Source organism: Mirounga leonina, unplaced genomic scaffold, assembly GCF_011800145.1.
Source record: "Mirounga leonina isolate KUSES-001 unplaced genomic scaffold, KU_Mleo_1.0 Mir_171, whole genome shotgun sequence".
In the NCBI taxonomy this organism is placed as follows: domain Eukaryota; kingdom Metazoa; phylum Chordata; class Mammalia; order Carnivora; family Phocidae; genus Mirounga; species Mirounga leonina.
This window is the reverse complement of record NW_023270436.1, coordinates 9,053,165-9,080,830: the sequence shown is the minus strand read 5'-3', so window position 1 is coordinate 9,080,830 and position 27,666 is coordinate 9,053,165. Positions and strand designations below refer to the sequence as shown.

Genomic DNA, 27,666 nt, shown 5'->3' with positions numbered 1-27,666 from the left:
TTGGCGTAGCTGCTGAGGAAAACAGTATAGAGGTTCCTCAAAAATAAAAAAGTTAAAAATAGAACTACTGGGGCGCCTGGGAGGCTCAGTCGCTAGGCGTATGCCTTCGGCTCAGGTCGTGATCCCGGGGTCCTGGGATTGAGCCCTGTATCGGGCTGCCCCCTGAGCGGGAGCCTGCTTCTCCCTCTCCCACTCCCCCTGCTTATGTTCTCTCTCTTGCTGTGTCTGTCAAATAAATAAATAAAATCTTAAAAAAAAAAAAATAGAACTACCATATGATCTAGCAGTTCCATTTCTGGGTATTTATACAAAGGAAATGAAAACACTAACTCAAAAAGATAGCTGCAATGAACCCCCATGTTCATTGCAGCATTATTTACAATAGCCAAGACATGGAAGCAACCTAGGTGTCCATTGATGGATGAATGGATAAAGAATGTGTGTATATATGTATATACAAATGCACGCACGTATATGTATCTATTATAGGTACAGATGTGCACATGTGTGTGTGCGCACACACATATGTAAGGGAATATTGAGGCATTAAAAGGAAGGCTATTCTGTCATTTGCGACAACGTGGTTGGACTTTGTGGGCATCATGCTAAGTGGAATAAGACAGATAATTGCATAATCTCGCTTATGTGTGAAACCTTAAAAAAGAAAAAAACCCTTCAGATTCAGATTGATGGTTACCACAGGCAGGGGGCAGTAAAATGTGTGAATGGCATCACAAGACAGAAACTTCTTTTTATAAAATAAGTCATGGGGGTGTAATGTTCAGCATGGTGACTATAGTCAGTAACACTGTATTGTAATATTTGAAAGTTGCCAAAAGAATTGATGTTAAGGGGGCGCCTGGGTGGCTCAGTCGTTAAGCATCTGCCTTCAGCTCGGGTCATGATCCCAGGGTCCTGGGATCGAGCCCCACATCGGGCTCCCTGCTCAGCGGGAAGCCTGCTTCTCCCTTTCCCACTCCCCCCGCTTGTGTTCCCTCTCTCGCTGTGTCTCTCTCTGTCAAATAAATAAATAAAATCTTTAAAAAAAAAAAAAGAATTGATCTTAAAAGTTCTTGTCATAAGAAAAATTTATAACTGCAGTTACGGCTATTAACTAGACATTGATTATTTTGTAGTATATACATATATTGAATGATTGTGGTGTATACCTGAAACTAATACGTTTATACATTAATTATGTTTCAAAAGAAAAAAGTGGTTCAATTTTGGGGGGAAAAAATCTCAGTTTTCACTTAGGTTTACTTAGTGTACTGCAGATAGGAAATATAGCTGAATGCTGAAAAGCATGAACTGTGCCTTAGTTTATCCATTTGCAAGGTGGTGATAAAAGTGTCTACATCACATAGGTCTGTTGTAGCAACTAAATGAATGAGTTCGTAAATCATTTAGAACAGTGTCCAAACCATATATTCCATTATATGAATAAGATTAAAAAAAGTCTCATTTTTGCCTAACTCAAAGACTTTTGTAAATACTCAAGAAATCTTATGCAGTATACAGTTGGTCTGTTATGTAGGTAGCTTCTACTAAAGATTTATCTGAACAAATGCTGGCTTAAATATTAAATGCCTGTATTGTGACTTAAGTAGCCACTCGGTCCAAATAAATGATCCTATCACCTTTTGCCATGAGCTGCTTGTGGATTCTGTAACTATATTGGTGATGCAGTGAAGCTTGAGATGCCCCCAAGATGCCAGCATGCCAAGGGCCTTAGTAGTGAGACTGACATTTGTTTGCCCATCCTGAAGCTGGGGAGAGAGTTTGTTTCTGTCCAACCCTTGCAGTCTCTTCTTGCTGCCTGGGGCTGCTGCTGTATTCTCATTGCCACTTCGGCTGCCTTTTTTTTTTTAAGATTTTATTTATTTATTTGACAGAGAGAGACACAGTGAGAGAGGGAACACAAGCAGGGGGAGTGGGAGGGGGAGAAGCAGGCTTCCCACTGAACAGGGAGCCCGATGTGGGGCTCGATCCCAGGACCCTGGGATCATGACCTGAGCTGAAGGCAGACGCCTAATGACTGAGCCACCCAGGCAGCCCACTTCAGCTGCTTCTACTTGTGCCTTTTTCCTTCTCTTTTTCTTGTCATTTCCTTCAGCTGCTTCTTTTTTCTTTCTTTGGAGTATGGCATCTTCATTCATCTTCAGACAGTAGTAGCATTGATTTCTTCTAGCCTATAAACTTAAAAACCTCAGCACCTACTTCGCTACCATCTTTGCCTTCTACTCTTCTTCATGGTACTTGTGTTTTGCACTTTCCTTCTTTAGTAAGGTTATAAGGTCTAATTGACCAACCTGTCTAGTCCAGTGTCCCTCTGAATCCACCTACTTCTGACTTGCCAGCCCACCACTTCTTGAGTCCAGGCCCAGGTCTTAGTCCACTAGTGCTTTTCTGTTTCTCCCTTTCCCTTGGGTTTTTAAACATGTTGTTTCTTGAGCTTAGACAATTCCGTTTTCCAAACTACCCCCCACCTCCAATCTTTTATGCCTTAGACTAGATGATGCTTTCATTGAGAAACATTCTTTTTCTATAAATTGCTTTTCCTTTAGGATCCCATAGCATTTACCAAATTTTGTTAGGTATCTGATCTCACCCAGGTGGTAAGCTTTGTGAGGATAGGAACTGTTCTGTATTTTCCATACCCAGCGGTACAATTTCTGACACATGGTAGGTAGTTAATAAATACTTAACTTTTGAGGTTAGGACATTTGAGTGCCTAGATGACTATGGGTGTTGTTGTATATATGTTCTGTTATTATTGCTTTATAATAAGTACATTATTCTTAAAGTATGTAAAAAGCCTTATTTGGTATATCTCATGCTTACAAATAATATTAGTTTGCTTATACTCATGGAGAAAGTTGATTATAGAGTCATTTAAAATATTTAAGTATAATTATTTCCTTTATTTAGTTACAGCCAAGTTCTACTTCTGAATCTATGGATCAACTGCTAAACAAAAATAGAGAGGGAGAAAAATCAAGAGATTTGATCAAAGACAAAATTGAACCAAATGCTAAGGATTCTTTCATTGAAAATAGCAGCAATTGCACCAGTGGCAGCAGCAAACCGAACAGTCCCAGCATTTCCCCTTCAATCCTCAGTAACACGGAGCACAAGAGGGGACCTGAGGTCACATCCCAAGGGGTTCAGACGTCCAGTCCAGGATGTAAACAAGAGAAAGATGATAAAGAGGAGAAGAAAGATGCAGCTGAGTGAGTAAACTTTGAATTGAGCACATCCTGTTCCTTACTTTTTCTTAAAGTGTACAGGGGCTTTCAGCTCAAGAATCTCTCTGGACTTTTGGACTGCTTTATATGTAGCCCTCAAGTTGCAAACAACTGGTCTGAACAGCTGACATCTTAAGTAAATTAGGTCTTTGCACTGTGTACTCCTTTTCCTTCCTTCCCCATTTTTGTTCACCATGGCCAGAATCTAGACTAAATTAAGAAAGACTCTTTTCTGTAAATGTACAGGGAGTTTTGGGAAGTATATATCCTGGATGCTAGTCAGTACCCACCTCCTAGCCCTGCTGCTAGAACCAAGAACTGCTATTGCCAAGAAAAGAAAGAAGTGTCTGGTGCCCCTACTTGGAATGCAGTATGTTTTCTTATAGAAACAATGTTTTCGTTAATTGTTAGATTTGTTAAGATAAACTTAATCCTCCACATTTGATGTATTATCAGTTGAATGGATCTTTGTGGGCGAGTCTCAGAACCTAACCACCGTTAATTTATCTGTTCATACAATCCATTTACAGCTGAACTTTTGGAATGCAGCTTGTTGATCTGTCAGACAGTGCTTGTTCTTCATATAAGGCAAAAATTTTTATTAGAGTCATGATTCTTCCCAAGGTGTGTCATATAGGCAAACATTTTGTCACATTAGAAAATATTGCATGCTAGGGGGCACCTGGCTGGTTCAGTCTGCAGAGTGTGTGACTCTTGATCTCAGCGTTGTGGGTTCTTCCACCCGATGCTGGGTGTAGAGAGTACTTAAAATCTTAAAAAAAAAAAAGAAAGAAAATACTGCATTCTAGAGAATTGGTATATTAGGGATTGCTTTTAGGGATATTTTGTCTTCTCAGTTTAAGTTGATTTATTGATTGCCTTTGAGAGAAGAATTAATATTAACACTTTTTTTAGTATTTATTTGAGAGAGTGCATGCACGCGTGTGCATGGTTTGGGGAGGAGTAGGGGGAGAGGGGGATAGAGAGAATCCTCAAGCAAACTCCCCACTGAGTGCAGAGCTTGAGGCAGGGCTTGATCCCGGGACCCTGAGATCATGACCTGAGCCAAAATCGAGTCAGATGCTTAACCAACAGAGCCACCCAGGTGCCCCCACTTTTTTAAAAAAAGTGCCCTTTTTTGGCCTGTCTTTATCAGATTAAGGAGTGGGAAATATGTGTATGCATTTTAATGAAGAGAATTAGTGATCTAGTAAGAATTGTTTAATGTATGTTTAGCAATTTTTTAAAAAGGTATAGAAAACTTGAGAGAAACACAAGTTCCATGCAAATTTTACTGGCCCTTTTTAATTTTCCCCTGGTTTAGGCAAGTGAGAAAATCAACTTTGAATCCTAATGCAAAGGAGTTCAACCCTCGCTCCTTTTCTCAGGTAAGGTTGTTTCTCTCTCTGAAGTAATCATAGTCTCAAAAAAATAAATTTATTATTGGTAATAGTATTTTCCCCATACCTGCCATCTACACTCACTTATAGGATGCTGAAACAACTTGTAGTTTAAATTCCTTTTTCTTATATGGTCATTCATGAATATTTTTGAGTCATTGAAGAGATTCTTGTTTTATTTTGTCATCAGTTAGATGTGATCTGTGGTAAATCTTTGAATCTTTCTGACTGGCTGGCTAACTAGGCTTTCAGGTTTATAGATAAACTATTTTTATTCTTCTGAATTTATAAGCTACTTACTTAATTTTTTAAAAACACTTTCTTCAGTTCCTTAAATATCACAACTATTTTTAAAGTATTATTGATAAGTTGGCAATTATTGTAATTAATTGCAATTGAAATTAATTGTAATTTCTACCTAAGTGTTTTTCCTTTTATTTGAAACATGGAAGTTTCTAAAACTTTTTCATGAAAAGGCACTAAAAGCAAGTAGAACTTAGAAAGATGGGAAAAATCAGTTCTCAGATTGCAATAATAGTTAGCATTTCACCTTACGGTAATTGATTTTTATTTTTGTAGCCAAAGCCTTCTACAACCCCAACTTCACCTCGTCCTCAAGCACAACCTAGCCCATCTATGGTGGGTCATCAGCAGCCAGCTCCAGTTTATACTCAGCCTGTTTGTTTTGCACCAAATATGATGTATCCAGTCCCAGTGAGCCCAGGCGTGCAAGTAAGTCCTAGATTTTGATGTTCATTTACCCTCCTTAGTTATTTGTATTTGATACCAAGCACTCTCTCGGTGTGTGGTGACTTAAGGCAGTAATGGCAAAACAAGAGTATTTGAAAGGGGGAGGCATGCAATGGCATGGTATGTTGTTAGTATAAAAACCTAAATCTGAGAATGTTTTCTGGTGAGAAAGAAAGACGGTTTAGATTTACTGCAGTTTGGGGTTTGTCCTTTTAGGTGTGGGTATGATTTTATTTTTTAATGACTCCTGGAGAATCAAGAAACTTCAGAGCTAGCTCTCTAGCAATACACAACTAAGAGAAAATAGTAAAATATATTCTTATTACCTGAAAAGCCTAATACTCATTTTTTTTTTTAATTCCCTCAAGCCTTTATACCCTATACCTATGACGCCCATGCCAGTGAATCAAGCCAAGACATATAGAGCAGGTAAAGGTGAGAATAATCCTGCCTGTGTTTGCTTGTAGTCTGCATGCTGCATGAATTAAGTAACTCATTTAGAATGAATGAATATTTGTAGTTCAGCTTTCACTTTTGATGAGCCTGTGCATTGACTTGTGGTACCCAACATTACATAAGGTATTTGGATACACTTTTTTTCCCCCCAAGATTTATTTATTTGAGAAAGAAGGGGGAGGGGGCAGAGGGAGAAGAAGAAGAGAGAAACTCGAGCAGACTCCTCACTGAGAGCAGAGCCAATCTCACAACCCTGAGATCATAACCTGAGCCAACACCAAGAGTCGGACGCTCAATGGACTGCACCACCCAGGTGCCCCTAGTTGCATTTTTATGAACAAGACCTAGGGAAGGAGAACTGCTCATCAGTTGTGATTGTTCAAGATCCTCTTCAAAAAGAATAATTGAATTTTGAAGTTTTCATTGTTAAATTTGAAGAGTGTTTGCTAAATTAATTTACTGGGTTGTTGACCTTTTTATTTCATACTAACATACAATCCCCCCTCCCCCAATCCAGAATTTCTTTTTGAGCCCAAGGGCATCGCATTTCAGCAACCATCAAAATCTTCATAGTAGAGGATGTTTCCTCATCTTTTTTTTTTTTTTTTAAAGATTTTATTAGTTTATCTGACAGAGAGAGACACAGTGAGAGAGGGAACACAAGCAGGGGGAGTGGGAGAGGGAGAAGCAGGCTTCCCGCCGAGCAGGGAGCCCGACACAGGGCTTGATCCCAGGACCCTGGGATCATGACCTGAGCCGAAGGCAGACGCTCAACGACTGAGCCACCCAGGCGCCCCCTCATCTTTAAAATGAAAATGTTGTGGGGCGCCTGGGTGGCACAGTCGGTTAAGCATCCAACTCTTGGTTTTGGCTCAGGTCGTGATCTCAGGGTCGTGAGATCAAGCCCTACGTTGGGTTCCAGGTAGTTTGCTTGGGATTCTCTCTCCCTCTCCCTCTGCTCCTCCCCACCCTCAAATAAATAAATAAATCTTTAAAAAAATAATAAAATGAGAATGTTGTGTAATCCAGTATTCTACACTTGGGATTAAACAGCCTTCATGGGAAAAAACACACATTGATCTTTTTTTTTTTTTAAGATTTTTTATTTATTTTATTTATTTGAAAGAGAGAGACAGAGATAGCAAGAGAGAGCACAGGCTGGGAGAAGCAAGCTCCCTGCTGAACAGGGAGCCCGATGGGGACTTGATCCTGGGACCGTGGGATCATGACCTGAGCCGAAGGCAGACGCTCAACCAACTGAGCCACCAGGCACCCCAACACATATTGATCTTAAAACGAAATCTTTTAGGGCGCCTGGGTGGCTCAGTTGGTTGAGAGACTGCCTTTGGCTCAGGTCATGATCCCGGAGTCCTGGAATCGAGTCCTGCATCGGGCTCCGTGCTCAGCAGGGAGTCTGCTTCTCCCTCTGACCCTACTCCCCCCACTGTCTCTCTGTCTCTCTGTCTCTCTCAAATAAATAAAATCTTTAAAAAAAAAAGAAAGAAATCTTTTAATGTTGGCAAATGCTAAAGGATGTCCTTTTTCGCCATGCAGGTAGTTGAGAGTTATTAATTGCTATCATTTTATTAAGAAACTATAGAAAGTAAGTGATTTATATTAAAAATATTTCTCAATGCCCAGTAATACCCTCCTGACCTAAAACTTTGACTTCTTAAATTAATAAGCTTTCCTCAGTATTTGAAGTAATCATTTTGTGGATGTTAATTAAAATTCTTAATTTTTTTTTTAAACAAGTATGGTATCCTTTGCCTTTGAACACTGGAACGTGTTGAAAGAACTGTAGCTTGGATAATTTGAAGTTACCTAGTTTTAAGATTAATCTTATTCTGTGGATCTAAAAAAATTCAGGTGGAGAAAAGGTTCTTTTAGTGCCATTTTGAGTGAGGTTAATATTAAGGTGTTCCTTCCTCTTACACTGTTGGTGGGAATGCAAGCTGGTGCAGCCACTCTGGAAAACAGTATGGAGGTTCCTCAAAATGTTGAAAACAGAGCTGCCCTATGACCCAGCAATTGCATTACTGTGTATTTACCTCAAAGATACAAATACAGTGATCTGAAGGGGCACCTGCACCCCAGTGTTTATAGCAGCACTGTCCACAATAGCCAAACTATGGAAAGAGCCCAGCTGTCCATTGGCAGATGAATGGATAAAGAAGATGTGGTATATCAATACGATGGAATACTACTCAGCCATCAAAAGAAAAATGAAGGGGCGCCGGGGTGGCTCAGTCAGTTAGGTTTCTGCCTTTGGCTCAGGTCATGGTCCTGGGGTCCTGGAATGGAGTCCCGCATTGGGCTCCCCACTCAGTGGGGAGTCTGCTTCTCCCTCTGCTCCTCCCCCTGCTTGTGTTCTCCCCCTCTCTCTCTCCCTCTCAAATTTAAAAAAATAAAATAAAAATGAAATCTTGCCATTTGCAAAGTATGTGGATGGAACTAGAGGGTATTCTAAGCGAGATAAGTCAGAGAACAACAAGTATCATGATCTCACTTGTATGTGGAATTAAAGAAACAAAACAGAGGATCATAGGGGAAGAGAAGAAAAAATAAAACGAAATCAGAGAAGGAGACAAACCATAAGAGACTCTGAAGCATAGGAAACAAACTGAGGGTTGCTGGAAGGGAGGAAGGTGGGGGATGGGGTCACTGGGTGATGGACATTAAGGAGGGAACGTGATGTAATGAGCACTGAGTGTTATATGAGACTGATGAATCACTGACCTCTACCTCTGAAACCAATAATACATGTTAATTAATTGAATTTAAATTAAAAAAATACTAAGGTGTTCCTATATTACTACCTGGTTTGGGGATATTTTAATGATTATTTAAGACAGCACAATGGGGATGTTTTTATGTTAAAACAAAAAAGATAATTGCAGTGAAAGCAAGCACTATAGTATGGCTCTGATGGGAGAGAGGCACTTTAACTTCAGGCGGCAGTGTCATTTCCCATAGACAGAGACGTTGTGCGCTCCGAGGGACCCTCAGCCAGTGTTGCAGAGCCAGTTCCGAGAAGGTGGAACAGGCACACTACAAACAGCAGCTGTAAACATGTGCTTTGCTAAGAAGGTGGAAAGTGACATGGTAATTGCTTGGTCCATAGTTCAGATTTGGTGATTATCAAGATTTTGCCATATTTATTTGAGGGGTGCTTTGTTTCTTTGCTGCAGTATTTAAAGTAGATCCCAGACGTCATGCCATTTTATTTCTACATACTTAGTGTGTATCCTTTTGAATATGGGACATTTTTCTTAGCTAGCCAGAGTGCTGTTATCACACTTTATAAAATAGTAATTCCTTTTTGTCTAATAATCACCATAATTACATTACCTTGGTTGAGTCATGTATATATTTTTACAGTTGGTTTGTGTGAATATGGATCAAAGTAGTAAGATCCATACTTTATTATATTTATTACATGTCTTTGTAATTCCCCTGTCTTCCCCCCTGCTATTGCTTTGTGGCAGAAACCAGTTGTTATATAGGAATGTCCCATATTCTAGATTGTTCACTTCTTGTGATGTCATTGATTACATTCAGGTTTAATTTTTTTGTGGGAGAGAGGTAAGAATATTTAATAGATGATTGTGAGTTCCATTGGATCATTCAGGAGGTGTACAAGATCTGGTCATACTTTGATAATTGGTAAAATTAAGGGCTCAGGTGGTGATAGCCCAGTCCTCCCCTCCCCAGATGTAAAGTTTTCTGTTACTCTTTCATATAATTTGTTAGGGCTCTGGTTCTCAAATTTTAGTGTGTATCAGAATCACTTGGTGAGTTTGTTAAAAACACAGATTGCTTGGCCCCAGCCCCAGAGTTTCCAATTCAGTAGGTTTGGGATATAGCCTGAGAATTTAAATTTCTAGTGCAGCTTATAAAACTAGTTCCCTAGTGATGCTGATGGTCTGCGATCATACTTTGAAAATCATTGCAGTTAGGAGTTTGAAAACAGTAATTTCTGAATTCCTAGCATTTCTTTTCTGTTCGTTAGCTGGAATCATCCTGTAAGGGACTGTTCTTTTCAACTAGGGCTGTATATGGTTATCCTCAGATAGTTGGTACAGGAAAGTTAGAATAAATGCTTAAATTTAAGGGCTTAAAATTGCCTTAAGTGCCAGTTTCCAAGGAGGAGTTGGTGCCCTTGATACTTTTCAGTAGTGTCTAGTGAAATTGTTTGCTTTGAAAGATGTCGCTGTCTCCCCTTTTTTATTTTTTAAATGTTATGAATGCATGGATTTTCATATACTTTTATATATTCATTGTGTTTCAGTCAGTTATTCTTTTTGCTGCTCCTGTGGTCCCATCTTTTGTCAATGGCAGTCCCTTCAAGTTGGCTTCTGTGTCCTTTTGGTGTACTATTCATTTGTCTTTTTTTGAAGGTATAATTTGTTTATTTGAGAGAGAGCACATATGGGCAGGGGAGAGTGGCAGAGGGAGAGGGAGAAGCAGGCTCCCCGCTGAGCAGGGATTCCCGACATGGGGCTCGATCCCAGGACCCCGAGATCGTGACCTGAGCCGAAGGCAGATGCTTAACCGACTGAGCCACCCGGGCGCCCCCTCTGCATTTGTCTTTGACAACTTCCTTAGTTTCTGCTGTAAATAAGATGTTTCAGGCTAATCTTTTTCTAAACCCAGACCTGGATCCATATTCCTTCAAGGAATCCTGATTCTTTTTGCGGAAATAGTATTTATAAACCGTTTTCTGGTCTTTGGGTGTGCTGTTGAGTACTGTGTCTTGGCCTTTTCAGTGGACAAAATTAGGAAATTCATACTGATACATCTAATTCAAGTTAACACTGCAAGATTTTTACAGTGACTTCTTGCTTGCATCTCTTTTTCTTTTCCATTGAAAACTTTGTAAAAATAGTAACTGTATTATCCTTTTAAAAAAGAAAAAGAGGGGCGCCTGCTTGGCTCAGTTGGTTAAGCATCTGCCTTTGGCTCAAGTCATGATCCCAGGGTCCTGGGATTGAGTCCCATGTCAGATTCCCTGCTCGTTGGGAGGCCTCTCCCTCTCCCACTCCCCCTGCTTGTGTTCCCTCTCTCGTGGTCTCTCTCTCTGTCAAAAAATAAATTAAAAAAAAAAAAAATCTTAAAAAAAAAAAGATTCTATTTATTTATTAAGAGAAAGAGAAGGGGTAGGGGCAGAGGGAGAGAATCTCAAGCAAGCCAACTCCCTTCTGAGTGTGGAGCCTCATGTGGGGCTCAGTCTGACAACACTGAGATCATGACCTGAGCTGAAACTGAGAGTCAGATGCTTAACTGACTAAGCCACCCAAGCGCCCCTGTATTGTCTGTCTTTTAACAAATTACCACAGAGCTTAGCTGCCTAAAACAACAAACATAAATTATTTCACACAGTTTCTCAGGGTCAGAAATTCAGGAGTAGCTTAACTGGGTGGTTCTGCCTCAGTCTCTTATGAAGTTGCCGCCAAGATGTTGGTTAGAACTATAGTATCTGAAGGGTTAAATGGGGCTGGAGGATCTGCTTCCAGATTCAGAGCTATCTAAACATGGCAGCTGGCTTCTCCCAAAACAAGTATTCAGAGAGAAATTGGCATAAATGGAAGCTACAGTGTGTTCTACAGCCTAACCTTGGAAATGCTGTAACTTGTGTGGTGTGCTAGAGATGACACAAAGCAGACCTGGTACAGTGGGCGGGAACTACACGAGGATGTGAGTACCAGGAGGCAGGATCACAGGGACCCAGCTTGGAGGTGGGCTCATTTATGCTTTGCTACAATGTGTATAATATATTTTTAAAATATTTGTCGTCTCATTATTACCTTACAGAATAAAATTTAACACTTCTTTGCAGTATTAATTTTCCTTAGTATCTATTTCATTTAGAAACCTTTACGTGCCAGTTTTCAGAGTGAGAAGTTGTTGGTATTTCATATTTTTATGCTGCTCCTTTCAGTGTTTTAAAAATTTTTAACATTGTTTACCAAATATATAGAGATACACTTGATTTTTTAATACTGACCTTGTGTCTTGCCACTTCACTAATAAACACATTTATCGTTTTTAGTAGCTTCTTTTAGACTTAGAATTTTCTGTGTACATAATCATAACCTAGTCACTGTATCTTTTTCTCGCTTTATTACACTGGCTAAGTCTTCTCAGTGATGTGATCCTTACATTGCTCCTGTTCTTAGGGTAAAGCGTTACCTTAGAGTGTTAGGTACACGCATACTTCCTTTTATTACACTCTACGCACTGCCTTTTTTACAAAGTGAAGGTTTGTGGCAACCCTGTTTCAAGCTAGTCTGTTGGCACCATTTTTCCAACAGCATTTGCTCAGCATTTCTCTCTGTGTCACATTTGGTAATTTTGGTAATTCTCTGATTATTTCAAAATTTGACATTATTATTTGTTTTATATATATATAAAATATGTGAACTCACTGAAAGCTCAGATGATGGCTAACCATCATCCAAAATGCACACTTTTTATTTGATTGATGTACCTCTTTTAATGATAAGTCCCTCTTAAAATTTTCCCTTGAGTTTCCCACCCCCTTTACATTTTACTTAAATCCAGCTTCTTTGTCCTGTATTCTTTCCTACAATTTGAATTTCAGGAATTGCATCTCCGTGGTGGTGTTTAAAGTGGCCCTCTGTTCTCTGTAATCCTTGCAAACCTATAGTAGATATCTAGAGAGGCTTGATAAGATCAGGTTATAGTTTTTTAAATTTAATCTAGAATGTCTCATAGATGAAGTGTGTACTATCATTAGGAGTCACATGATATCATCTTTCTTTTTTATGATAGTAGGATAGCCTTACCTGTTCGGGATAACATTTCCTACCAGCTCTTCTCTGTTTTAGCGGCCACTGACAGTCATTGTCTCGCCCTAGATCCATCACTTCATTAAAGGTTGCAAGATGGTGACATTCTCTATTATTCCTCTTCAATTATTAGATGGAATATTTCTATAAAGAAAAGCTTTATAGATGCCTGGGTGGCTCAGGTCATGATCTCGGGGTCCTGGGATCGAGTCCTATACATCAGGCTTCTTGCTCAGCAGGGAACCTGCTTCTCCCTCTGCCTTCCACTCCCCCTGCTTGTGTGTGCTCACTCACGCGCGCTCTCTCTCTCTCTCTCTCTCTGATAAATAAATAAAATCTTAAAAAAAGAAAAACTTTACCTTGTCAAACTGGTTACTGTGAGATACAGTTTGTGCAATTAAAATGTCATCATTTCAAGAAAGTTCTCAAAATAATGAGTTGATTTCATACTATTCTCTAAAGGTTGACCAATGACGGTTTTTGTTGTTCTGTCAGTACAAACTCATGGTTTTTAACATTCAGTTCGCCAATTGGCATTTTTATTGGAATCACATTAAATTTATATATTAACTTAGGGGAGAATTGCTGTCTTTTTATTTAGTCTTCTTATGCAAGAACAATTATGCCTTTCTGCTTCTTTAAATCTGCTTCTGTATCTTTAGTGGTTTTTTAAAGTTTCTCTTAAAAGATAGTGTGTGTTTTTTCAGTTTATACCTTAGGTATCTTCTTTTTTTATTGTTATTATAAACCAGGGTGTTTTCCACTGCAGTTTAAGTAGTTACTTATGAAGTAAGTTTAAGTTTATGAAGTACTATGTATGAAGGCTATTGCGGTCTTTGTGTTAATTTTGTATCGTGCTGTTTTATCTGTCAAGAACTTGCTTCTGAAATGCAGTCATAGATTGTATAAGGCATATCTTTCCTGCATGATAGTAAGGCCTTTGCATAAAACCACTTTGTCTTCTTGGTGGTTCAAATGCAGTGTTTTTTACAACCTGTGAGAAAAATTTTGTTGTGTTTAAAAATCTGCCAAAGTCAAGAACTTGATCAACACAGAGCAGAATTTCTTAGCCTTGGCACTGTTGACATTTTGGGACAGGTATTTTTGGTTTATTAGCATACCTGGCCTTTACCCATTTTTAAAAAATATATTTTTAAAAGATTTTATTTATTTGAGAGAGAGAGCGATTGGGGGAGAGAGAGCAAGCATGAGCAGGGGGTGGGGGGAGGGAGAGGGAGAAGCGGAGCCCAATGCGGGACTCGATCCCAGAACCCTTGGGATCATGACCTGAGCTGAAGGCAGATGCTTAACTGACCGAGCCACCCAGGTGTCTGGGCCTTTACCCATTTGATGCTAGCGGTCCTCCCCTTCTCCCAGTTTTGACAACCAAAATGTCTCCAGATATTGCCAAATGTCCCTTGAAAAATTGGTCTCAGTTGAAAACCACTGGACATAAGGAAATGGTTAAACTATGGTCCATCTAAATTATAGTTTAATATTAAGATAAATTCAATTTAAGGAAGAAAATATACCATAAACCCAAGTATATGTCTGTATAAATACATATGCGTATGTACTAATGCATAGAAGATAATCTAGAAGACCATACACAGTGGTTGCTGTTAGTGGAAAAAAAAGAGTATGCAAATAGTGGGATGGAAGATTTTCTTTAGTATTGTTGAATTTTTTATGTTTTAAAATTGTATTCAAGTATTTTCTGTATGTGTAACAGAATTTTAAACTTTTAAAAAAGATTTTATTTATTTATTTGACAGAGATTGCGTGTGCACAAGCAGGGAAAGCTGCAGAGAGAGAGGGAGAAGCAGGCTTCCCACTGAGCAGGGAGCCTAATGTGGGGCTTGATCTAAGGATGCTGGGATCATGACGTGAGCCGAAGGCAGATGCTTAACTGACAGAGCCACCCAGGCATCCCTAGAATTTTAATTTTAAAAAAGATTGTACACTTGACTGGCTTTTTTACTTAATTTTTTTAAATGTATGAGGGTTATAATCAAGTATCAAAAGAAGTAGTGAACTTTCACTTGTTAAAAAATGTTATAGGAGTTTGGGGTGGCTTTTCTTTACTAAAAGGAATTGCTTTTTCAATTATATGGACTCTCAAGATCAAATTCAGAACAATATTACTGTATACACGTTTCTTCCATTTCCACATTTACTTTTCTAAATACATAAAACATTATATAACTAGCTCTCCTAAATTTCAGAAAGTCATTAAATTTTTAGCAAGAAAATTGAAATATTTTGTTTATTTATTTTTAAAAAGATTTTATTTATTTATTTGACAGAGAGACAGCGAGAGAAGGGAACACAAGCAGGGGGATTGGGAGAGGGAGAAGCAGGCTTCGTGCTGAGCAGGGAGCCCGATGCAGGGCTCGATCCCAGGACCCTGGGATCATGACCTGAGCCGAAGGCAGACGCTTAACGACTGAGCCACCCAGGTGCCCCAGAAAATTGAAATATTTAAAATAAACAAACTCTCTCAACTAGTAACTACTTATATAATTCTGATGATTTTATGAACATGCCGAGTTATACATTCTTTATGCCTCCTACCTTGTTGTAAGCAGTGGTTCATGGTTCCTTCCCTCAGGTGGCTTTGTTAACATCACACCACAAAACCCATCACAGACAACAATCAGTGCTCTAATAGACATGTAAGGTGAAGGTACACAGAGCGTGCAGCTAGCTCTTTTGGGGGAACTGGGAAAGATACTACAGAGGAGATGACAGTTGCACTGAATTTTTTTTTTTTTTTTTTTTTTTTAAGATTTTACATTAGAGAAGAGAGCACCGGCAGAAAGGAGAGGCAGAAGCAGGTTCCCCATGAGCAGGGAGCCCGATGTGGGGCTCAATCCCAGTACCCTGGGATCATGATCTGAGCCGAAGGCAGACACTTAACACACTGAGCCACGTAGGTGCCCCTAAATTTTTAAAAAATAATCTCTACGCCCAGTGTGGGGCTCAAATTCACACCCCAAGAACAAGAATTGTATCCTCTACTGACTGAGCCAGCCAGGCACCCCAGTTGAGCTGAATTCTTTTTTTTAGCTGAATTCTTTTTTTTTTTTTTAAAGATCTTATTTATTTATTTGAGTGAGAGAGAGCATGAGAGGGGAGAGGGTCAGAGGGAGAAGCAGACTCCATGCTGAGCAGGGAGCCTGATGCGGGACTTGATTTCAGGACTTGAGCAGAAGGCAGCCGCTCAACCAACTGAGCCACCCAGGCGCCCCTGAATTCTTAATTAGAGTTTTAACACGGGGGGGACCATGAGGCAGAAATCTGTGTGGAATAATAATAAAAGACATAAAGTAGGGCCACCTAGGTGGATCAGTTGGTTGGGCATCTGCCTCTGGCTCAGGTCATGATCTTGGTCCTGGGATTGAGCCCCATGTGGGGCTCTCTGCTCAGCAGAGAGTCTGCTTCTCCCTCTCCCTCTGCCCCTCCTCCCTGCTCCTGAGCTCGCTCGCTCAGTCTCTCTCAAATAAATAAAATCTTAAAATAATAATAATAAAAGACAAAGTGATTTTTAAAAAGAACTATTAGAAACCTGCTACACTGTAGTGTGTGATGCTGTGTCTTGAGAAAGAGCAAGAGATTGTGTAAGAATTCAGTGATGGGAAATTAAGATAGAGTTAAGCTTAGTGTTGGGTCTGTTTTGGCTTTTTTCTTATGCTGTTGTTTTTCTTTGAATAACTCTAATAGCCGCCTGTAGCAAGTGGCATAATTCGGTTTATCAGATAGGGATTATCTTATCTGAGAAAGTAGTATGAAGGAAAGTTTTCGTAGTGCTTAAAGAGTCTATTTACAGGGACTCAGGATAAAATCTGGGGGTCATTAGAGAGGGTCTCGGATGAAGCTGCTTTCAGGCTGACTCCTGAGGGTTGAGTCAGAGTTGTCCAAGCTGAGGGTTGGGGATTGGTGTTTGAGGCATATGTAATAGGAAAATCGGCCAGAGTGGCTGAAGTGGTGGTGGGAGTGGTATAACATGGCACTGAAGAGGCAGGCAGGAGGGTCACATCACGCACAGCCTCCTGGACCGTGTTCGTGTGTTTGATTCTAAGGAGATGGTATTTTCTAATACTAAGTCATCTTTTCTGCAGTACCAAATATGCCCCAACAGCGGCAAGACCAGCATCATCAGAGCACCATGATGCACCCAGCCTCAGCAGCGGGCCCACCAATTGTGGCCACCCCACCAGCTTATTCCACACAATATGTTGCCTATAGTCCTCAGCAGTTTCCAAATCAGCCTCTTGTTCAGCATGTGCCACATTATCAGTCTCAGGTAAGGCTGATATGATCTAACTCTATTTTTGTTCCATTTACATAACTTTCAGTTTTAACCTTTAATATGGTAAAGGGGTTTTCCTTTACATTTTGTGCTCTGTGTTATAGTGAGGTAGATAGTTAAGTATTTGGGGGCCTTTTTAGTATAAGAAGGTTGCTGATCAGTGTAAGTATTTCAAAGGAAATAGCCAAGAACATTCATTTTAGGATTTTCAGAGTTGTTTCTGTAACCCTGGAAAGCGTGGAGTTAAGACCTCTAACTAAAATTTGCTTGACTCTATTCGATACTTTAATGTATTTTCTTTATATTTTGTTTGAACACAGCATCCTCATGTCTATAGTCCTGTGATACAGGGTAATGCTAGAATGATGGCACCACCAGCACATGCCCAGCCTGGTTTAGTGTCTTCTTCAGCAACTCAGTACGGGGCTCATGAGCAGACGCATGCGATGTATGGTAGGAAGCATTTTGTTTCTCTCTTTCAGTGTGAGTGACTAGTAATTTGTTTTAAAGCTCTGGAAAGAAACTTTTAAGAATAACTTAGCCTTTTATACTATTGAGGGTCAAGAATCTAAAGAAGAGATGAACCCATTTCTATAAGTCTTGGCAACATCATTTCACCTTCTGTTCCTGAAATTTGTCGGTCTTCAAATATCTCTCCTTATTTTAAGTGAAATAGAATGATTTGTATAACAGAAATTATCATTTGTGGAGAAAGACCTTTTCCTCCTCTTCCTCATCAGTATTACAACCATTTGGTATGGCCTGCCTAAGGCATGCAAGAAAGTTTTACCACAATGAGAGCACTCTCTAGCAAGAAAGCATTCTGCTTCACTCCTTCCTCTGGCAGTCATTGGCATTACATATTTTTATTGCTGTTTGTTAAAATGAATGCTACTGTGTTTCTGCCTCATGCTGATTTTAAGGGGTCGAAATAGTATAATACTGGATCTCCTTTAGACATGAATCACACTTTAAATATAATCATTATAAGCAATGGTAAAATTAAAATGAGAAGTATCCTATGTAAAATAATTAAACAATATATAAAAGAATAATAGGCAAAAGTCTCCATCTTAGTTTTGTCGCTGGTGAGCTTTGTGCAGGTCAACTTTGCATCTGTCTAAAGTACTAAAATAATATGGTTTTCAATGTTGACAATTTAAAATGACATTTCCCACTCATATCTTATAATAATAGAGTCAGTGAGTTGACCCATATTATATTTTTCAAAAAACTTTAGTGCTAGTTTCATTAAGATGTAAGTTTTGTTTTGAACTTTCCTGAGCACTCCTGTATTGTCATTTAGGTTTTCTCATTGGCATTTCAGTTTTTTGGAGTGGGAGGAAAGAAATTTAAGTTTATTCATACAAATGAAAAGTATACCACTATGAGAAATTATCATTACAAACAATTATGTGGACATTTCATTTTTAAACCTTTTAAAACCTTTTTAATGACTACAGTTATGATATTTTGTAGGTTCATAGGAATAAGGACTCAGCAGCAGTGAAGTTTCTTGTCACCCATAACCCGCTGCTTGTGCTTTCTTCCTGGAGGCATGCTCCCACTGTACACGTTTGCAGTGATAGGAATGTTAAATGATTAAAGGCATTGTTTTTGTAAAATACTTAAATCCAATCTTTATTTTACACATTATCACTTAAAACTTTCTACTGTGGATTATGCCCTTTAAATTAAAATGATGTATTTGCCACGTTTGGGGAAACTTTCTTACAAGAAACCCATTCATAATTTAATTGAAAAAAATACCAACAGACTGATTTGGCTTATGATTTTGGTTATGATTGCTTTTCATTGGCTTGTCTTAACCAGGACTAAGTATGTATGAAATTGCATAAAAGCGTGTTCATCCCATACGCTTTTAAGCAATTTGTATACATTTCAACAATTTTCTGGTTTGCTAAAGGCTTAAGTGATGAAAAAGTTCATTATGATTTTTTATATATTTCTGGTAAATACATCATGATTTAACAAGTGGAAAAAAACATTTTCCCCCTCCCATTTTCTGGCATACTCCTCTTGGAATAAGATAAAAACTTTGGAGCTAAAATTTCCATTACTTTTTAGAGAATAGCTATTTGTGTACCCATGCTTATGAGACATTGTAGTGATACTGTGATGTTGAGAAGAATCTTTCTCCTCAGTGTGTTCACTCACTGCCAGCATCTGGTTTTGTCTTTTGGATGGATGTTCATTGGTTTGAAATAGCCTGTATAGTAAATACTGTATCTAAGACGCTAATGGTTTAAAACTACTTTCCCAAAACATTTACATTTGAAAAGTAGTTGTCCTTGGACCCTGAAGTCAATTCATATGTGGGTAAATAGGAAATACTGCAAATAAAACTCTAGGTCTAATGTCCAGTGAAATCTGGCATGATTTGTCATGAAGGCTAGTTCTTTATTGCCAGGAGAAAGTTGCTCAGCCAGACCTGAAACTACTCTCCTGCAGTTCACACAGGTTGTAGTTAATTGACGTCTGTTGATGAGGGCAGACTGGAGTGAGGCTGTGGACTTGATATGGTTGTTGCTGGTTACTCAGGTTCTCATTTGGATACTTCATACTCTAAAAAGAACACTAGAAAATGAACTGTTTTATTCTTTGCCATCATAAGCCATAGTTTAACCTAGTAAAGAAAGTTCATTAATTCTTCAGTAATTTATTTCAGTTATTTTAGATCTTCCAAGACACTTTTAAAAGTACATTATTTTAAACTAAGACAAATCTGTTGCATGGAAATGCTAATTTTACACTTCTTTCCCTTGAACAGTTTGTATTGCGTATTCCCAAAGGAACCAAGTATTTTGAGTATGAATTATGTCTATTTTGAAGCTTCATTCTATCTAAATATTTTCAACTTTTTATGCCAACAAAAGAATATGCACCCAGATGTTGGCGACAGTTCTGTGTCACCCTTTGGTCATTTTTTCATTGTTAACAGCCATAGCAAAAGGCTTTGAGAATAGAAAGGGCACTAAGGACTACAAAATGAAAGACTGATTATTGTCTTTAAATGGTTGGTATATTTAATATAAATATGCTGACAGATTATTGAACAGCTAAATTGCTAGGAGAAATATTAGACATTTTAAGTAGTTCTTGACCTTGTTCTCTTTCTAGTTATCTTAGGAGTTTGATCACAAACTTCATCTCTTTGACCTTAATCTAACTTAAATCATTGCCTTCGCCCCTTCCCTCCTAAGAAGTTACTTTTTGTTTCCTGGTCTCCTAATTCACCTAATTTTGTTTTTGGCAGCGGTGTTTTCCCTTTCAGAAATAGTAACGAAAATTTCTCTACTAACTGAAGCCATCAGGAAGAGTTAGATCCAGAATCCTCTTTGAGTTTGTTTTTGATAGTTTAATGCAGATAAATGAGAAAATACAGGAGGCAAAAAGATTTAAAATGAACCTATTATCCTTCCAGTTGACAACTACCTGTTAACATTTTGGTGCATATCCTTCCAAATGTACTTATACACACCCATTTATGTAGATATTTTAATAAATGATATTATACTCATGTTTAATATTACCATTATTATGTTTCTAAATTTTTGGGTTCACTTTCAGATGCCTAATAAATAACTTACAGAATAATGATGCTTCTATTAATAATGATATACAAAATTGTTTGAGTCTTTTGAATTAAACTTGGTAAATATTCTCTTATTTTGGTACATTATTTATATTCAGGTTGTTCAGTGGAATGCCATGTTGGTCGTTTGATTAGATTATGATTTTATTCCTTTCATTTAAGCAAGTCAGCATGTGGAACTCGACACATCAGTACAGAAGAAAAAGTATCTTTTGGTTCAGTCCTTTCTTGTTTAATTTTGTAGCAATGTTTAAAGTGCTTGTCATCTCTTGTAAAATAAGAAAAATGATTTATGCATGAATACAAAAAAAATTACTAAATATGTCAACCTTTCCAGAAAATTAGGAAAATGCACACCTCAGAAGGCTAATTTACCTTTCTATTTCCCAAATTCAGCATGTCCCAAATTACCATACAACAAGGAGACAAGCCCTTCTTTCTACTTTGCCAGTGAGTTGGGTTTTTTATACTAATTTTAATTGAACAGTAAAACACTTTTTAAAGAATACATGTTAAGGGAGTAGACTTGTTGAGCAATATTTTCCTTGTGCCAGACAAAATCGTTGAATATATGTATATTTGTAAATAATTCAGAGTTTTAAAAAAGGAAATACAACCCAGCTTAAGGAAGCTGGAGTTAATTAAAAAATTGAGTTGCTTCAGAAATTAATTTTTGCATACCAAGCAAACATGTACGACTTTTGGAAAAGCCTAATATTTTCATTGTTCAGAGAAACTTCTGCTGAACTGCCCTTTTTTTTTTTTTTTAACCAACCCACAAATTTAGTATAAAAAGCTGAAAATATTAGGCTTTTTCAGTATCCTGGTGAGAAGAAATTTATCCTTACAAGGATTTTTTAATTGAATAGGGTTGAAATTCTAGGTGAGAAACATTTCTGTGTTTTCAGTCTATGCATGACTGAAGAAGGTTTAAAATATTTAGGTGGTAGACCCCAGGATGTTTTGAGCTTCATCAGGAAAGCGCAGCCCGACTGCTTGATTATGTTTGGCAGCCCTGGCCTCTCTCACCACCAGTGAAAAGGTAAATAAACAATGGCTCCTAAATGGAGAAAGTCTGGGCAGGGCTCTCTTTTGGAAATGAACGTGTAAGGTGTGTCCTCTTTATTTTGTAGGGCAGTTTTAAAATAAGGCTAGTCATGGACTTTTGGTATTTGGATAAGAAAGGTACTGACTTGCACAAGTCCTTCAGAAATGTATGCCAGGAATGAGTCGCTTGATGTGCAATACTATATTCTAAGGGATATTAAGGATTAAGATTTTAGATACTAAATTTTGGATTATTTTAGAAAGACTTAATGTCTAAATCTACTAAATGCCAGGTTTTAAAAAGTTGAGAAAATATTTTGACTTAAGTTTTCATTAACTGTGTCATGACTTGGTATCCAAAAATAAGTGTGTACATGTTATTCATTTGGTGCTAGGAATTGTTAACAAATTTAATCCTTTAATAGATGCTCTTTAAAAAGGAGTCTTGCTGTATATCTATACTATGAAAGGGAAACTTTGTATGTGATATAGTATGTAAAAGACAGTGTCAGTAATTAATTTTATTATGTACTCAGTTTGAGGTCTCAAATGTAGTTATCCTCACCATCTTACTGTCTCTGATAGTAATTTTGGAGTCAGTTTCCTGAAGTAGCTGAAAGGTCCTTAATCATCAAACCTAAGTGTTAACTGCCTTAGTACAACATCCCCTGAAAGGAATTACTAGTTTTTAAAAGAAACTAACAGTGGGGCTACTATTTGTAATTTAGTTTGCTGCTTTGTACCACCCCTCCCCGCAAGCCATTTTGTCATGGTTTGGTCTAGTTGCCTTTTACTCCCCTCTTTAAGAATTCAGTTTTCCTTCACTTCCTTTTTTCTGAATTTAACATCAAATGGGAAGATTTTGTTTTCGTTTTTAGTTTTACAGTGCTGGTGATCTCTCCTGACTTGTGCATCCAAGGTCAAAATGATAAAACCTGGTTAAAAATTAAACTCACAGCCTTATGGACTGAATTGGCTTCAGTAAGGTCATGGCTTAGGAAACAATTTTTATTTGTTTAGTGTTGTGGGGATTTTGACAAGTCACACATTTAGAGTTTTAAACGCTTGTATCAAGGAACACAGTGAGTGGGAAACTTGCGGACCAGGTAAAACCCAAAAAGCAATACTTCTTTGATTAGCCTGAATTCATCTTGGTTTCATGAAGGCAACTTAATTTTTATAAATAGAAGTTTAACTGATGAATAGCTAAATCAGAATTTTGAAGAGAATTTGTTTTTAACCTTTGGAATCTTTAGCTAAATTAATGAAATAATTATAATAATTACAATAAAAGCAGTTAATTGGTAGACTCAGCTCAGTAAAGCCCAGCATTTACTGTCTTTCACTCTCCCCTTCTCCCTTTCCCTAATTCTAGTAGATTTTTTCCTCATTTATTTTACTAAAGGAACCCGACTATATTTTTGTTGTTATGTAAGTATTGAATTAAAAAGTGTCAATTTCACATTTTTCCCAATTAGCTACCCAGTTTTTGTATTTGAGTGGGGGGAAGAATTCCTGGATGAGGAACTTGCTTAGTAGGTATCTTTTAAGCAACAAGATAAACAAAGGAAATTATTTCTGATTAAACCTTTTAAAGTTTTATTTGCAGTTAATGATGCATATTTACATGTGCTTGATTTTTCTTGCAGTGCATTGTAGTTTGCTCTTGTTTAGGTACGGAAAGGATAGGGTTTTTTTTTTTTTAAAAGCAAAAGCCTGTGTAGATGCACACAGTTTGGGTTACTTGAAGTATTTGTGCTATGAATGCAAATGAGATATAAATTAGAATATTTTATAGCCTTTCAGTGTTGGTAGACTACTATCCACAGAGATGCCTTTTAAAAATGCACAGTAGGGGCGCCTGGGTGGCTCAGTCGTTAAGCGTCTGCCTTCGGCTCAGGTCATGATCCCAGGGTCCTGGGATTGAGTCCCACATCGGGCTCCCTGTTCAGTGGGAAGCCTGCTTCTCCCCCTCCCACTCCCCCTGCTTGTGTTCCTGCTCTCGCTCTCTCTCTGTCAAATAAATAAGTAAAAAAAATCTTAAAAAAAAAAAAACACAGTAAAACATACTTCATCTTAAAAAAATTTCATCCTTTTTTTCCAAATTTCAAGATTTTAACCTTTTTTTTTTTTAAGGTTTTATTTATTTATTTGAGACAGAATGAGAGAGAGAGAGAGAGCACATGAGAAGGGGGGAGGGTCAGAGGGAGAATCAGGCTCCCTGCCGAGCAGGGAGCCCAATGCGGGACTCGATCCAGGGACTCCAGGATCATGACCTGAGCCGAAGGCAGTCGCTCAACCAACTGAGCCACCCAGGCACCCCATTTTTTTTACCTTTTTTAATTGATGAATTACTTCATTATGAGATTTCATGGGCGTAATTATTCTCCTTGGGTGAGGTAATGTTTTTATGTCGGAAAATTAATAATATAGCACCCAGCTAGAATTTATTTATTTATTGTTTTTATTTCCTTAAACCTTTGCATAGAAGGTTATTAAAAGTACAAACATTTCTTGAATAAATAAACATAGAATCTCCGAGATTCTGTACTTTGTCTTTGTGAAACCTCATAAATTGGATTTGGGATTCAGGAATTGCTTCCCCCTAGATAGATTTAGTATTGTTAGAAATGAAACACTTAAGAAGCTTGGGGGTAGGGAGGATTTTAACGCTAATACTGTGAAAATAAGGAGCATGAGGGACGCCTGGCTGGCTTAGTCCGCAGAGCATGGGGCTCTTGATCTCAGGGTCGGATCTCCACGTTGGGGGTGGAATCGTCTTTAAAAAAAAAAAAAAAAAAAAAGGCCCGTGAATGACTCTAGACAGCATCCTCCAGTAGAACTTTCTGTGATAATAAAAGTGTGCTATAAATTGTGCTGTGTGATCAGCAGCCACTAGCTGCATGTGGCTATTACAGTTATTTTTTATTTATTTATTTTAAATTCTTATTTATTTGACACAGAGAGAGAGAGAGAGACAGCGAGAGAGGGAACACAAGCAGGGGGAATGGGAGAGGGAGAAGCATGCTCCTGGCTGAGCAGGGAGCCCGATGTGGGGTTCGATCCCAGGACCCTGTGATCATGACCTGAGCCGAAGGCAGACGCTTAATGACTGAGCCACCCAGGTGCCCCTATTATAGTTATTTAAAAGTAAATTTGAAGAATGAGTGTAACTTTTTTTTTTTTTTAAAGATTTTATTTATTTATTTGAAAGAGAGAGAATGAGAGAGAGCAAGCACATGAGGGGGGGAGGGTCAGAGGGAGAAGCAGACTCCCTGCCGAGCAGGGAGCCCGATGCGGGACTCGATCCAGGGACTCCAGGATCATGACCTGAGCCGAAGGCAGTCGCTTAACCAACTGAGCCACCCAGGCGCCCTGAGTGTAACATTTTTATAAGAGCAGAGTCAGGTTCAAAATTTACATCAAGTCTTTTTTTTTTTTTTTTAAGATTTTATTTATTTGCGAGAGAGAGAATGAGAGACAGCATGAGAGGGAGGAGGGTCAGAGGGAGAAGCAGACTCCCTGCTGAGCAGGGAGCCCGATGCGGGACTCGATCCCGGGACTCCAGGATCATGACCTGAGCCGAAGGCAGTCACCAACTGAGCCACCCAGGCGCCCTACATCAAGTCTTTTAGACCAAGTCAGTGCCTAGACAGTTTGGGGGGGATCTGAAAGTTAACCTAATGAATATGATGGTGAAGAATGAATTAGAAGAAAGACACTGACTTTTACAGACTCGGGACCATGGAGTTCAAGGAAAGCAATTAGCACATTATTCTTCCCAGCTCCCAGAAGACAGGCATGGACTCTTCCTAAAAACACCCAGAGAATATCATGCCACAACTTTCCTGGTTAATATGTTCCAATGTGTATTAACTCTTACAGTTAGGGAAATTTTTTCAGTGTATAAACAAAAGTGTTTTGTTTAATCTGGGTATTAATGAATATTAATACCTGCTATGACATTGGCAGTGGATGCACAGGTAATCCTCGCACTGGCTCTTTGCCTTGCTTTTGCCTTTTTTTTAAAAGATATGTATATGGGGTATCTGGCTAGCTCAGTTGGTAGACTGTGCAACTCTTGAACTCAGGGTTGTGAGTTCAAGCCCCATGCTGGGCATAGAGTCTACTTTTAAAAATACATATATACAAATACAGTTGGGGAGATAACCAGTTAGGCTGGAATATTGGTGGCCTTTGGCCCTACAACATCAAGCATTACAGAATTGCTTCTTGTGCCTAATCCTCTGCATAACATTTCTGTGGGACATGCCGGGTGTCACTTATGCTGGTGACTCTTGGCATTCTTGCCTATTAGACTGCCAGAGTTAGAGGGCCTGATCTCAAAGCAGTGCTTGTTTCTTCCTGTCAGTCCCCTGTATGTCTGTTTTTGCACACATGTCATAGGAAGAACATGAGGAGCTATTTTGGAATTGTTTCTGTGTGTGGACTTAGCTTCTCTGGAATTTTAGGATGAATTTGAGAGAAGGCTGGAAGTCCTATGTTGCTAGGGATGGGTCTTGAGAAAACTGTTTATCAGCTCGTTGCCACATCATGGTTAGATTTGTATCCGTGTGCTGTCAGTAGTCACTGGAAGCAGTGAACTCATCTTATTGTGATTTTGATTCTCAAATTGCTATTTTGGGAATACATGAACAAATGAATTTATACCTAATCTCCTGTCAAGGTATGGTTCTTGCAGAGATCCATAAAGAATTGGCTTTAGGTTCTTATCTTCAAATGAACACATTTTTACTTAAGAGTGGCCCATCATATTTCCTTTGAAGTTACTCCAGCTAGTACAAATCTTTCTAAAGGCTGGGATGCTTGGAAGGGAGTTCATTTTTCTACATAGTTTAGGTAATTCCATTTAAAAGATTTTTTAAAGCAAAGGTGAGAGAGATCCTTGAGTAGGGAGGGTCCAGGGAATGAACTGAGTGGCAGAGTGACTTCTGTGATCAGCTGAGATTGATTATGGTCATTTGGCCATGAAGACAGAGCCCTGACCTTGCCACATACCTTACCCAGCCCTTTCACCCAGTCCCCCCAATGCAGTCAGTGCCCATGGGACACTGTGCCTGCTCCAGGGCAGTAGCATGGTGAGGTTAGCCAGATGATGGCCTTGAGCTAAAGTGTGTGTGTGTGTGTGTGTGTGTGTGTGTGTGTGTGTGTGTGTGTGAGAGAGATAGAGAGAGAGAGAATTGTTTCTGTTGATGCTATTAAGTGGCTTTTTCAGGAAAATCTAGTGACTACTTTGAGTAAATTTAATTAGATTTTAATATAATGTATACAGCTGTGTTATAGAAATAAAATGCTAGTCTGATTGGTAAGCGATAACTTCACACTTAAGATTTTCAAGAAAATGGATGGTTTAAAAATGGAGTCAAACACAGATTGGTAAAAGTATGAGTTAGGCACTGAGTATCATGAAAGCTCAGCTGATGAGGCATAGAGGAGCAATTGAGACCATGCTACATGTTGGTTGTACACACACGTTTTTCTTTCACTTCAGTTTCCACTGGCTCCCTTGCTCAGCAGTATGCGCACCCGAATGCTACCCTGCACCCACATACTCCACATCCTCAGCCTTCAGCTACCCCCACTGGCCAGCAGCAGAGCCAACATGGCGGAAGTCATCCTGCACCCAGTCCTGTTCAGGTAAGGAGAAGCTCAGGTCTTGTAGAATTGCATCCTCATTCCGTTTACTGAGCATTTTCTTCAGTGCTGAGTATTGTGCTGGGTACCACGTTATCAAAACACCTCACACCCCTGCCTCGTGGAGGCAGCGTATAGCTAACTGCCCACTGTGCCCCTGGGATTTGGTTTATGGTTGTTACTAGGTTTTGTGTTTTGTTTTGTTTTTTAAAGATTTTATTTATTTGACAGAGGAGAGACACAGCGAGAGCGGGAACACAAGCAGGGGGAGTGGGAGAGGCAGAAGCAGGGAAGCTGAGCAGCGAGCCCGATGCGGGGCTCGACCCCAGGCCCCTGGGATCATGACCTGACCCGAAGGCAGACGCTTAAC

At 38.9% G+C, this 27,666-nt stretch overlaps 1 protein-coding gene across 1 annotated transcript in view; it reads left to right on the top strand.

Moving 5' to 3' along the window:
• The window catches only part of ATXN2 (ataxin 2), a 119,294-nt gene that overhangs the window by 84,335 nt on the left and 7,293 nt on the right, over positions 1 to 27,666 (top strand). Inside the window, 8 exon segments of the mRNA XM_035017010.1 lie at positions 2,932 to 3,233; positions 4,573 to 4,636; positions 5,228 to 5,380; positions 5,767 to 5,827; positions 16,788 to 16,972; positions 17,299 to 17,431; positions 20,991 to 21,044; positions 27,154 to 27,299. Coding sequence (XP_034872901.1) covers positions 2,932 to 3,233; positions 4,573 to 4,636; positions 5,228 to 5,380; positions 5,767 to 5,827; positions 16,788 to 16,972; positions 17,299 to 17,431; positions 20,991 to 21,044; positions 27,154 to 27,299 — 1,098 coding nt within the window.